Source organism: Limulus polyphemus, unplaced genomic scaffold (assembly GCF_000517525.1).
Source record: "Limulus polyphemus unplaced genomic scaffold, Limulus_polyphemus-2.1.2 Scaffold6515, whole genome shotgun sequence".
Lineage (NCBI taxonomy): Eukaryota > Metazoa > Arthropoda > Merostomata > Xiphosura > Limulidae > Limulus > Limulus polyphemus.
Genome location: NW_013672125.1, coordinates 22828 through 37841, shown reverse-complemented (window position 1 = coordinate 37841; position 15014 = coordinate 22828). Strand labels below are relative to the sequence as shown.

Genomic DNA, 15014 nt, shown 5'->3' with positions numbered 1-15014 from the left:
TCCAAACTTGACATTAATCAGTCAACACATACTACCAACTGTTTTCCAAACTTGACATTAATCAGTCAACACATACTATCAACTGTTTTCCAAACTTGGCATTAATCAGTCAACACATACTATCAACTGTTTTCCAAACTTGGCATTTAATCAGTCAACATCAGCTATCAATCGTTATCCAAACTTGGCATTAATCAGTCAACATCTGCTATCAATCGTTATCCAAACTTTGCATTAATCAGTCAACACATGCTATCAACTGTTATCCAAACTTGACATTAATCAGTCAACATCAGCTATCAACTGTTTTCCAAACATGGCATTAATCAGTCAACATCAGCTATCAACTGTTTTCCAAACATGGCATTAATCAGTCAACACATGCTATCAACTGTTTTCCAAACATGGCATTAATCAGTCAACACCTGCTATCAACTGTTATCCAAACCTGACATTAATTAGAATCTGGAATATATTTCTAACACCTAATAGATAAAGAAAAACCAGCTCCCCCATTTACAGCACATTCAGGATGAACAGGGCTATTACTGACTAGATATTTGCTTCCCCAATAATTCAGCTAATATAGTTTTACTTGAATTATACATCTCTATCTTAAGATTATATGTAGATCTTGCAGTGATTTAGCTAATACATTGAACTTTAATTACACACCTCTATCTTAAGTTCATCTGTCTGTGGATTTTGCAAGAGAAAGGAAAAGTTCTCCTCCCACACCGGCTTACTGGTTCTGAGTCTCACAGCAGTAAGTCTTGAATGAGCAGCAATCTTGAGGTTCACCTGGGGGTTTGGTTCTCCAGCTATACGGCTTACAACCTTGGTACAGACAGCAGTGATACAATAGAGTACATCTTTAAATTGTAAAGAAAATAAATAAATAAAATAATCTTTATTTATATGTTAACATGTAAAAATAACGTTGTAAAATAGACTGGAATTGAAGCACTGTTTTCAAACTAGCTGACTGTTTAACATGGTTTTTAAACTAAATTGTAAAGAAATAGACTTTACAAAAAAAAATATACCATGATTTGCAATAGAATTACAATTTTAGGCTTTTAATCGCTTTTCTAAACAGGAATTAAATTTATAAAACTACGAGGTTTTCATAACTTCTTACAACTACAGGAAGTACCATAAGGATAGTTTCTTATTTTGACTACTGGCTGGCACATTTCACTCAATTTTGACGTAACTGGAAATTCCATACAAGAAACTTCGTGCATCTATCAATGACTAGATTATACTTCTAACATCTACAAGTCCCCTCTTGCTTTTCTCAAGCTGACTGACCAACGAAACATTAATTTAAACAGTGCTTCAGTAGTCTTATGAATGTATTCTTATGTTACTAATAGCACAAATGAAAAAAAGAAATTTAATGAGACTTATACAGAATAGTCTTTTTCTCTATGTTAAGTGATTGAAGGAATTAGATAAAAAAATCAACAAAAATGTCTACTGTACTATTGATCGGCCAAAAAGAAGAAAATATTTGGAAAAACAATAATTAAAAGCATATAACTTGTGTTAACAATTACTCAAAAGAATAATATATATATATAATCTTCTCTTTTTAAAAATAAAAGGGTTTACCTCCCACTTTACTGATGACAGGTCAAAAGAATAAAATATAAAAAATAATCCATAAGAAGCATCTCTACACTTTATGTGCTCTTTAAAACTTGGGTCTGAAAATGAAATTGATCATATCACATGTTAGGTGATCCTTGCAGCACTATAAGTGACTGGGAAAAATTAAAGATATTTCATGTTAGTAGGTGCCACAGTGTCCAAGATGCACGTTAGTAGGTGCCACAGTGTCCAAGACAGTTTCATTAGTAGGCTGCTCCAAGACGTCGGTCATTAAAGTTTATCAGCAGTGACAAGAGGGAAATAAAATATCTGCTGCAAATGGAACTGTTACCACAAACAGGTGACAGGTTGGTAAAGTCCAAACATAATCAAACAATAAAAGACTAAATGACAGACCCTCGTCTCCAGCCATACCTTTCAAAGAATATTGCAACAAATGGACTATGGCACTAGGAGATCATTGCATAACCCACTGGGCACCAAACAACTCTAGGTGGTGTTAATAGGGCAGAAACTGGACTAATAAAGGCCTGGAAAAAGGTGTAGTCAATGAATCATGCTTTAATATTTTTTGCACAAGTGAGAGAAGATGAATTTGGAAAAAGCCATAACAGTAACTCATCCTTCTTATGTGTTCCCAATTGTCCAGGCCTCACAACTTTCTTCAGTATAATTTCTGATCAAGGGCATCCAGTGATGCTTCTTGTGTACCCTGATGGGAACAGCTTCTTCCAAGATGACAATGCTTCAATCAACCATACTCAAATTATGCACGCATGATTTAAAAAACATGATTGACACTCTACAAATCTCTCGTGACTGCCACAATCCCCACATGTCAATCTAACCTGAAAGACACATTTGTCATCACAGTCTTCTGCCAGCTTCACTCCATGAATTGTGTACAATATTAATGAATGAATGGGGAAAATCCCTTCCAGCACCATATGGATTCTATGCTAAATCATGTTCTGACAAAGCCAAATCTCTTGTGACTGCCACAATCCCCACATGTCAATCTAACCTGAAAGACACATTTGTCATCACAGTCTTCTGCCAGCTTCACTCCATGAATTGTGTACAATATTAATGAATGAATGGTAAAAATCCCTAAGGGCACCTTCCAGCACCATATGGATTCTATGCTAAATCATGTCCTGACAAAGTGTGGCTGGTAGATCTCTCACTGTATTAGTGATCTTTCAAAAGAACTAATATTTAAAAAATAAGTTAGAACATCTATCTCCCATTCTATTAGTGACTGTTCAAACTTAAAGTTGGGCAATTAATTCAATTACCTATGAGTTTACATTACCTTGATTAGTATCACATAAAATAACTCTCTCAACACAGACTTGGTCGATTTGACTGACCAGATGACCTCTTTGAACTCGTTTAAAATCTTTATAGTTTTGATACTACTAACTTTAAATATAGTAGGTATATCTTCACAAACTTTGACAGTCTTTCTGTAAACATTATTAGTCTTTCACATACAAAAAATCATATTTTTACTGAATTATTTTTAATAATTTAAAAAAAAAGATTTGTCCATGAATATATCAAGTTTTTTTTACTAGACCGTGTACAAAGTGATTTTCATGTTAAGAAAAAAATACTTTTCTTCATCTCAAAAACTCAAGTTTCATTTGCATAATCTCTAAAACCTCCTAAACATATTTCAAATTTTGTTTTCTGTAAAACTTTATATTTAATCTGTTATTTTCTCTTCCCTAACTCTATACAAGGTTGGTCAATTTGACCGACCTCGTAGCCACCAAAATAAATCTAAATTACCCTTTTTTTCTTTCTAGAATGAATTCAAATTGTAACTTGAAACTACATTCGTTTACCCTAAGTAGCTTTAAACTTATAACAGTATACGCCCATTTATAATTAAATTTTATTGTCTTATTGCCCTTTGAACCGTGTCTAACTACTATCGCACCATTATAACTTGTAAATCACTTGGGGAATGTGGAGCTCACATTACACTATTGAATTACATTACCCAATTACCCCGCCCATTTATAATTAAATTTTATTGTCTTATTGCCCTTTGAACCGTGTCTAACTACTATCGCACCATTATAACTTGTAAATCACTTGGGGAATGTGGAGCTCACATTACACTATTGAATTACATTACCCAATTACCCATGAGCTGCTCAGAGCTGTTCACATGTGTGCCTTGGGAAACATTTTTAATATATTATTATTATTATTTATTTTATCTAATGTAACCTAAAGAGATCCTTATTTTTACATTTTAGTTACTTTTATTATAATAAATAAAGAATAAACATGAAAAACAAGAAATCAATGACTTACCCGAGTCTTCTTTTCTTTGCTGTCGACTATCAATGACACTTAACCCTCCTTTTTTTTATACTAATAGTAGTAATGCACAAAATAATTTTTATTTAATTATATAATGCACCAAAAAACATAGAATAATAACGTGCAAAAAGCAGACAATTTCTCCCTAACTATCACAATTTTTCTGGCTTTCTAACTACACTATGAGACAAGAGTTGTTACAAATTCATCCAAGCCAGTCATTATCTTTCCCATGGGAAAAAAGCTTGTACTAACAGAGAAATTGACAATTCTTTGTTCAGAAAACAAATGTAATATAATACATCATTTGATAGGACAAACCTTTGCTTTCTATTGGTTATACAAAATATAGAATTAAACGTAAGAGAAAACTATTAACAAATCCTGAAAGAGAGTATGTGACAGGTGGTTGTGGCAAGAGGGGTATGATTTTCTATTTGATAGCTCTGTAACCAAACAGGCCTGAAGCTATGAAAATTATGGTTTGTCTGAGCAATGTTGATTTTATATTGAATAATTTATGCTAAATTTCATACTTATTGGAGGGCTGGTGAATAAAATTCAGAAGAGGGGATACCTAGAGAAAATATGTCACATTTCTCACACAAGGGGATATTCAGGAATTTTTTAAATATTGATAAATTTAAGAACTTATATACTATTAAAATATAGATTATTAGCTATGATTTTATGCTATACTAATTGGTATAACATAAACAAAAAGTAGTTGAAAATTTAAATGTAAGTCACTAAAACCTTGTGACATGTGCAGTAAATGATGCCTGGGCAGAGAGGGGTAACTGAATAATCAAAATTATAATTAAATCAGTTGTACCAAAAATTACTAATATTTTTTATTATTCGAGGTATCTAAGTCTCATGTGAGAATAATAGATTAGTTGAATGTAATCAATTAATGAGCCTGATGGTTAGATGATTATCAAGTTACTCTAATCAAAAGATAGAAATATTTAAAAAATAACAAGTAATAGCATCTATCTCCCACTGTATTAGTGAATAGGTCAAAAAGAGGTAAATATTCAAAAAATAACAATTACTAGCATCTAACCTCAACTGAGTTAGTAACTGGTCCAAAAAAGAAAATATTTCAACAAAAATTCAACACAATTGTCTATCTTCCACCATAAACAATCAATATAGCTTATCTTAGCCATCATGGGCTCATTCCAACACAATTGTCTATCTTCCACTATAAACAATCAATATAGCTTATCTTAGCCATCATGGGCTCATTCCAACACAATTGTCTATCTTCCACCACAAACAATCAATATAGCTTATCTTAGCCATCATGGGCTCATTCCAACACAATTGTCTATCTTCCACCATAAACAATCAATATAGCTTATCTCAGCCATCATGGGCTCATTCCAACATAATTGTCTATCTTCCACCACAAACAATCAATATAGCTTATCTTAGCCATCATGGGCTCATTCCAACATAATTGTCTATCTTCCACTATAAACAATCAATATAGCTTATCTTACCCATCATGGGCTCATTCCAACACATTTGTCTATCTTCCACTATAAACAATCAATATAGCTTATCTTAACCATCATGGGCTCATTTAAACACAATAGGAACAAAACAAATCAATTTTCTCCTATGACAAGTTATCTTGCATGATAGCTCATTAAACTGACTTAACAAACATATGTACTTACAGGTAGATCAGTAGCAGAATCCACGAACACCATCAATAATGAGGATGAAAAATGGGGTATATTCATGTTCATTACCTGGATATTAAAGAGAAGGGGCAATGTAAAACATCTCCATCTTGATCACTTTCGATAAACAAAAACAACTAATCTACATTATGAGAAATATATCCATCTTGAACATACCAGATATCTACAAACAAGTCACAAATGTTACCCCTCAGAAACAATTTACATCGTTAGAATTTTCAGTACATAAAAATAAATACTAAAACATTATTTCATGCATTAAACAAAAAGTATTTGACAAATAAAGAATTATTGCTAATATATATAACTCAACTTAAAGGATTACCAGTAGGACAGCTTATTGCTAATATATAACTCAACTTACAGGATTACCAGTAGGACAGCTTATTGCTAATATATAACTCAACTTACAGGATTACCAGTAGGACAGCTTATTGGTAATATATAACTCAAATTACAGGATTACCAGTAGGACAGCTTATTCCTAATGTACAGCCCAACTTAAAGGATTACCAGTAGGACAGCTTATTGCTAATATATAACTCAACTTACAGGATTACCAGTAGGACAGCTTATTGGTAATATATAACTCAAATTACAGGATTACCAGTAGGACAGCTTATTCCTAATGTACAGCCCAACTTACAGGATTACCAATATCACTGCTTATTACTAATGTATAACTTAACTTAATTGATAACCGTGAAACAGCTAATTTCTAACATGCAGTTCAACTTACAGGATTGATGTCCGAAAGGTTATCAGTAAATGTCAACCAAGTTATTTTTAAATGTATCTCTCCTGTTTTGGCTTCCTCCAAAGTGTACCACTGTGAGTAAAAATAAGTTTCATTTGTTCATTTCATTCACTAAAAATGTACTTAATATTCATAATAAACAAAGATATCATTCATTATTACTTTTATATTTTATAAATACAAAATTCAAAACACTGTTTGTACTTACTGTATCAACCTTTCCAGATGTGATGATTGAAGAAATGTTTACAGAGATCCTTCAAATAGAGAAAATATTTAATAACATTTAAGTTGACATCAATACCTATAAATATGAAGCAACTAGAGATAAAAATCAGTAGTTCTAACACTGAAGAGTTAAGATGACATAACTAACAATGAAAACATAAACAAAACTGAACAATTTTAAAGAATAAACCTGACATAACTAATGATAAAAACAATACTTATATCTCTAAAAAATGAAGCTGACATTAGTAATTATGAAAACAGAGTTCAATTGGGACAGGTCTAAAACCCAATTGACAGCCCCTTTGTAAAGGAGGTCTTAAGCAGACTAGGCAAGACATCTAGAAAAAATATGATCCCAGGGAGGAGGGAAGGAGATCTGGGGAAGTGGATGGATTGGGGGGGGGGGAGGCAGAACTAAAGGCTGAAATCTTCAGATAGAATCCGTAGAACTCAGGGAAGTGCCATGAATGTAGCAAAAAGACACATAAACTAAACATACTTAGAGAAAGTACTCATTACCAACAAACTAACAAAACCTAGAAATTTGTAGAGTCTACAAAATACATAAAAATAACAAACTTGCAAAACTATGAAATTCAGCCTAAAACACAGATAAATATGCAATACCTAAAGTACAAAACCACTGCAGGAGCTTAGAAGATAAAAGACAGTGTAAACACAGAACGTATTTAAAAGTCCACTCTAAACTCCCCACGAACTAAAGCCTGTTCTTCCCTAGCAAACATTGTTGACCCTGTAGACCTGGGGACTTGTGTCAGAACCATTGTCTACCGTAGCCATATTAAATCTCCAATTCACAAGAACACTTTAGAATTCGGAAAACAGAAATACTTCTAAAACAAACACACAAAGTCAAAACTTGAAGTTGAAACTGATATAAATTTGTGAACAAGTACAATTCAAATTTTGTAGTCACATGGAGAATGAATTCAAACACACGTCTATATACTAGAATGCCAATCAAGAAAGTGATGATTACTCTAGAATAGTAGAGGGAGCTTGCTATGTAGAAGGTGCAATATGATTGGTGGAGGGTAATGACATGATCAGCACATGTTCTGAAATGATGGGTATGAAAGACTGGTGTGCTATTAGCAAAAACTGTTAGCAATGCTTAGAGGGCAATCCAGGATCGAGATAGCTTTGGGTGAGGGAAGGTAAGACCATTTTGGAAAAATACATTGACAGTATAGAATATAAATGCTACATTTACCTAACAACTAGATGCAAAAAAAATCCAGATCAAAAGAGGATATCATCCTACGTCAATCACAAAAGCTGAGTAACAATTATCAAAAAAACTATAAATTTTACTTGAGTGTTAGATTAATAGAACAAGTTTAATTAAATAATTACCATTCAACTGTTGATGATCTGTAGAGTAAAATATATGACATTAAAACAGCTGAAAAACTAGCTTAACTCTATTTATCTATTGATATAATAAATTTTATGCTAAGATTTCCATTTATCTCTTATATTCACATTCTGTAACAAATTACACCTTTGATAACACTTTAGAGACTTATTTTCAATAATTCTGAACTAAATAATTAAATTACTTTAACAATACAAACAACATAATAATCAATTTGTTTTACTATAACTGTCTAAAATTAACATATTTAAAAAAATCTATACCTATTTTTCAGTGTTACATCTTATACACAGCATTTACAGAAAATCTGTAGAGAAAAATACTACTTTTAATTATCAACTAACCTTATAAACTAATGCTGTAGTCTTCTAAAACTATTTCTATTACCAAATTATTAACTGTTTAGTTTTAGTTTTCAAAATATGTTCCTTCTCCTTGAACAGACAACAAACAGAAAGTTAATGATTTCCACAATAAATTAGGGTGTTTTTATACCAAAATACATGCTTCAAACTTTATAAATAAAACAAAACCTTCCAAGAAAATCATCTTTGGAATCCTTGTCTTCATCCATCACTTCAATATCTAATGTTAGTCCTTCAACATGACTGACCACAGCCTAAACAAAATGATAAACACTTACTTCATTATAACAATTCTGTTTAGTTTCTCAAGTAATTTCAAGGGGTCGTGGATAAAAGAGGGAAGATGACATGCTGAAAGAAAATGTTTCACATGGGTCACACTAGGGGAAATTCAGGATTTTTTTAAATATTGCCTAGTATCATTAAGAACTTAAAACTTGTATACTATTAAAATATGGGTTATTAGCCAAGACTTAATGCTATTTTAATTGGTATAACATAAACAAAAAGTAGTTTAATAAAATTTTGAATTTAAGACACTAAAACCTTGTGTCATAAGGAGTAAAGGATACCCGTGGTAATAGGGTTAAAACACAAGGATATAACATGACTAGTAACAAAGAATGATGTATGGTAAAAACACAGAAACAAGTTTCCATATTAAAACACATAGATATAACATGACTAGTAACAAACAATGATGTATGGTAACAAACACAGAAACATGTTTCCATATTAAAACACATGGATATAACATGACTAGTAACAAACAATGATGTATGGTAACAAACACAGAAACAAGTTTCCATATTAAAACACATGGATATAACATGACTAGCAACAAACATAGAAACATATTAAAACTAATATTACCTACCTCACACTGATGATTCCACACTGGATTATTGCAATTAGTAATGACTATTGTTTTGGACTTGAAGGCTCCAACTATAAAACATTTTAAGTAAATTATAGATAAGTTATTATTAAAATATGCTGTTTGAAAATGAAAGGGAATGTTCGTTTAGAATGTTTATCATTAAGTTCTTCCAAAATCAAGCATTTTTGTCATTTGCTGTATATAATGTTTAGCTTGTTTTACTGCTTTTCCTTAAGTGCCTAGACCAGGGATCCCCAGACTTTTAACTCAAAACTTGGACACCCTGGATGAGAATTCCCATACATTAATTTTATAGAAATTTTAAATAATAGCCACTTGGATGTACACTACTTTAATTGCAATTTGTTCTTTGAAAAAAATCATAGGCATAAAAATGTTGCATAGTCATATTAATTATAATAAGTTTTTTTTACTTATTATAATAAATATGACTATGCAACATTTTTACTTGTTTTTTACTTATTATAATAAATATGACTATGCAACATTTTTACTTGTTTTTTCAAGTAAAATTGTTGTATAGTCATATTTATTATAAGTAAAACCTTGTTGAAAACATTTCTTTATCCAGTACCAGAGCAACTTTAATAAAAAAAATGTATACGTGTGCCAAGGACCCCTGAGACCAACTCCTGGACCCCAGTTTGAGACCCCCTTTCATTAGACATCTATGTATGATATCTTGACTGTCACTTAAGTAGAACATAATATACTTACAGCCTTGAATTTTATGAATCAACCAATGATTACAGATGGGGATATGAATCAACCAATGATTACAGATGGGGATATGAATCAACCAATGATTACAGATGGGGATATGAATCAACCAATGATTACAGAAGGGGACATGAATCAACCAATGATTACAGATGGGGATATGAATCAACCAATGATTACAGATGGGGATATGAATCAACCAATGATTACAGATGGGGATTGTTTGGATGAAGGTACATGTTTGTAAAATGTCCATTTTTCCTTTAAGTTTCACTCTCAAAAGCTTTTTTAAAACTTTGTCAGCAGAATGTATATTTTCCTGGTTTTCATAAACATGCACAAAGTCTCTTTAGTAATAGAGAAAATTAAGATCAAACTAAATTTACCTGTAATAATAGCATAAGGATCAGATGCTGAGCAAATGTCAGCATTCTTCAACTTTCTTGCTTCTAATACTTCAATGTATAAAACACCCTTAAAATGTTAAACAGAATTCAGTTTTAATGTACTGAATACACAAGTCATAAAAATATATTTTCATAACTTTAAAGATTAAAATTTATATGGTTGAAATTATTTTAAAAGGAAAACAAAAGGACCCTTAAAGCTTCTGAGAAAATGTGGTTGACCTACATGTTAGATATTTTTCAGTTTTTTTTTATATTTAAGAAATACTTATTACTTAGCAAATCTCCAAACTGTAAGTTAACAATATACATAACACTATATTAACATGCTATATATATATATATATATCACTATATCTATACCAGATTATTTACATTGTTCACTTGTAGCTACATTTACAGATATAAACATACAGTTTCTTGTACACATCTATAACAGATCTTCAGTTATTCATGTTGTTCACTTGTATATGTAGCTACATTTACAAATATAAACATAAAGTTTCTTGTACACATCTATAACAGATCTTCAGTTATTCATGTTGTTCACTTGTACATGTAGCTACATTTACAAATATAAACATACAGTTTTTTGAACACATCTATACCAGATCTTAAGTTATTCATGTTGTTCACTTGTAGCTAAGTTTATAAACACAAACATAAAGTTTCTTGTACACATCTATACCAGATCTTAAGTTATTCATGTTGTTCACTTGTACATGTAGCTACATTTACAAATATAAACATACAGTTTTTTGTACACATCTATAACAGATCTTCAGTTATTCATGTTGTTCACTTGTACATGTAGCTACATTTACAAATATAAACATACAGTTTCTTGTACACATCTATACCAGATCTTAAGTTATTCATGTTTTCCACTTGTACATGTAGCTACATTTACAGATATAAACATAAAGTTTCTTGTACACATCTATAACAGATCTTAAGTTATTCATGCTGTTCACTTGTACATGTAGCTACATTTACAGATATAAACATAAAGTTTCTTGTACACATCTATACCAGATCTTCAGTTATTCATGTTGTTCACTTGTACATGTAGCTACATTTACAAATATAAACATACAGTTTTTTGTACACATCTATAACAGATCTTAAGTTATTCATGCTGTTCACTTGTACATGTGGCTACATTTACAGATATAAACATAAAGTTTCTTGTACACATCTATACCAGATAATAAGTTATTCACGCTGTTCACTTGTACATGTAGCTACATTTACAGATATAAACATACAGTTTTTTGTACACATCTATACCAGATCTTATAATTCTATGGAAAGAGAATACAAGAATGACTTGAATAGTACATGAATTTCTGAAATAAGTTTATTACCTTATAAATATTATAATATGTGATTGTAACAAATACTCAAAAGATTAGAAACCATCAAACTACTTTATATCTAAGTATTTCTGAACACAAAGATTTAGCTTTATAAAACAAAGAACCTACTGCAGGTTGAAGAAATTTAAGTAAGCGAACAGGAATGTCCTCTGTAAGAGAGATAGTAAACTTATTTGGAAAAACCATCAGAGCAGTAATCTGGCCAATCACATTTCTACGTAGGATATCGCTGTAAAGAAAGAAACATTAAAGTCTAAGCAAATGGTTGTGAAGTTTCTAAATATATCTTTAATTATAAAGTAAACAAAGAAAAGAAAACTGAACTCTTCCATTATCAGAAATAATAAAAAAAGGTTTTAAAAAATGTTCAATATCAAATATTGAGATAAAAATATAAAAAAAGCTGAAAAATTAATGCAATGCATAGCCAATCCACCATTCTATAGCACTAAACAGCAATAAAGCAGAAATAAAGTGCAGAGCGAGAGAAAAGTAGTAAGACTCACCTCAGAACAGGTAAGTTCAAAATGTCTGCCAGGTTAGTCATGTTGAAATCAATAGCCTGTAAAACATGGCAACTCAAGATATAAAATCCAAGGTTAACAGAAAACTGTGCATAGCAGTGCATGAAACAACACTGCAGCTAATGCTCACAGAAGATTTTACTGTTCAAATAAATATTCAAAAAACGTAAATGTTGCATAGAAAATGTATAAACAAATAATTTATACAAAAATAATGGGCTATCTGCTCTGTTCCAACCTTAAACATTAGCTTTATTTGTCCTTATACTGATTATGAGCCTACGAAAGTAAAGACATAATCAAAGTAAGTAGAACATCAAGTTACTTACTGGTGGTATAAGGAAGAAAACATTCACCCCACCAATCAGAGGAATCTGTTTCACTAACGGTTTCATTTCTACACGCATCACTCCATGAAGCTGATCAAAAGAAAACAGTTGGTTCTGACAGTATACATGTACATACAGACAGCAGTTGGTTCTGACAGTATACGTGTACATAAAGAAAACAGTTGGTTCTGACAGTATACATGTACATAAAGAAAACAGTTGGTTCTGACAGTATACGTGTACATAAAGAAAACAGTTGGTTCTGACAGTATACATGTACATAAAGACAGCAGTTGGTTCTGACAGTATACGTGTACATAAAGAAAACAGTTGGTTCTGACAGTATATGTGTACATAAAGACAACAGTTGGTTCTGACAGTAAACATGTACATAAAGAAAACAGTTGGTTCTGACAGTAAACATGTACATAAACAGCAGTTGGTTCTGACAGTATACGTGTACATAAAGAAAACAGTTGGTTCTGACAGTATACATGTACATAAAGAAAACAGTTGGTTCTTATACATGTACATAAAGAAAACAGTTGGATCTGACAGTATACGTGTACACAAAGACAACAGTTGGTTCTGACAGTATACGTGTACACAGACAACAGTTGGTTCTGACAGTATACGTGTACATAAAGAAAACAGTTGGTTCTGACAGTATACGTGTACATAAAGAAAACAGTTGGTTCTGACAGTATACATGTACATAAAGAAAACAGTTGGTTCTGACAGTAAACATGTACATAAAGACAACAGTTGGTTCTGACAGTATACGTGTACATAAAGACAGGAAAAACTCCTACATCTTGACTGTTCCATGCACATCAACAAACTACTCCACCTGATCAAAACACCAAATTCAAGTCAGTCAAACAGTATGACCTTAATATGTTTACACCAAGCTCAAGGGAAAGTGTGAAAATTCTGAGTTCTCTATGTGTCTTCCTTGCTACTAAGGAATTTAAATTATAACCGTGTGACACAATTCATCTCTATTTTACACACACACATATAAGTACCTGAATATCTTTAATTCCCGCCGTTAACCCTTTTGCTCTCACTGAAAATCTGCAGTCTCCAGAGTACCTACACAGAAAAATAAACTTCAGTTCTCTGTTAGTGTTCAAAAGAAGAAAACATTAACAGTGCAGGCCTTCAACAGATGAGAAACATCTACAAGAATGCATCTTGTTCTATTAAACATACATTTTAATGTACTGTGAATTTTGTATTATTCATGTTTTTCTTATGGTCCTATTGAACAATAAAATTAAACCTGAACAAAATATATTACAAGTTTTGATATATTTCTTGTGTTTTATTCTCTGGTTCCTGTCATTACAATGTGTTAATTTTAAGTACAAGCTTACTGGATTGATAATGTACACATGAGAATAAAAGTTTTATTTTTCATTTCGGTACTACAGCAAATACCAATGAATTGCGAGCATAACTAACATTGTATCAGTTGTTGTTAATACCATATTTACTAGAAAAGCCACAACAAATATATTTATTGAATTTATAATTTGTTTCCTCCCAAAATGTTATTTCATAAATCTATAATAAGCAGGATTTGAAAAGCCCATCTTGATGAGGCTACTATGCTCCAACATCCTGTCACGAGGAGCAGTAATTATATTGGTGTCTATTAGTTTTAGAACTAATGTTTCAAGGTTAACAATCATGTTGTGTGAAGTTTCACTGGTTACACCTTTCTTGTTGGCCTGCTGAATGACCTGTGTTGAGTACCAATCACACAAGTATGATTTGTGTTCTTTGTACTGTTGGTTTTGGGCAAACTGTAGAGGGTGTAATTTGTTGCTCATATGAATGGATCAGACATTTTTCATCATTATGAGCTACAGCTTTCTGATTCTTACATGCAAATCTTATACAAGATGTTTTGCAAAGTAATTTAACAAAGTTTAGAATTTTATTGGACAGTCAACATGGTTTCATGTTTCACTAAATGAAAATCTTGCCTTACAAATCTCTTGACCTTCTTTGAAAAGGTTACTGTTTATGTACATAAGGGTAAGGGTGTAGACTTGGTGTATCTGGATTTTCAGAAAGCATTTGACAAGATGCTACATAAAAGACTTGTAAAATATATATATCTAAGTTAGCTAATTGGGCAGAAGAGGGGCTGGATGGAAAAAACAAAGGACTGTTGCTAGTGGTAAGGCAAATAGGATTTTAGATTATATTTATAGACATATTGAATACAAATCTAAAGAGGTTATAATTTCATTGTATAGGTCACTGGTTCCGCCACATTTGAAATATTGTGTTCAGTCTTGGGTTCCTTACCTTAG

At 31.6% G+C, this 15014-nt stretch overlaps 1 protein-coding gene across 1 annotated transcript in view; it reads right to left on the bottom strand.

Annotated features, from left to right (window-relative positions):
* Positions 1–15014, bottom strand: part of LOC106473807 (extended synaptotagmin-2-like) — a gene marked incomplete at its 3' end in the record, with an annotated part of 34837 nt that overhangs the window by 11760 nt on the left and 8063 nt on the right. Inside the window, exons 5-15 of the mRNA XM_022402193.1 lie at positions 13716–13782; positions 12688–12777; positions 12341–12396; positions 11943–12063; positions 10435–10522; positions 9305–9375; positions 8596–8681; positions 6641–6689; positions 6415–6504; positions 5649–5723; positions 676–837 (exon numbers count right to left, since the gene is read on the bottom strand). Of these exons, the coding sequence (XP_022257901.1) occupies positions 676–837; positions 5649–5723; positions 6415–6504; positions 6641–6689; positions 8596–8681; positions 9305–9375; positions 10435–10522; positions 11943–12063; positions 12341–12396; positions 12688–12777; positions 13716–13782 (955 nt within the window). The remainder of the gene's footprint in view (positions 1–675; positions 838–5648; positions 5724–6414; positions 6505–6640; positions 6690–8595; positions 8682–9304; positions 9376–10434; positions 10523–11942; positions 12064–12340; positions 12397–12687; positions 12778–13715; positions 13783–15014) is intronic.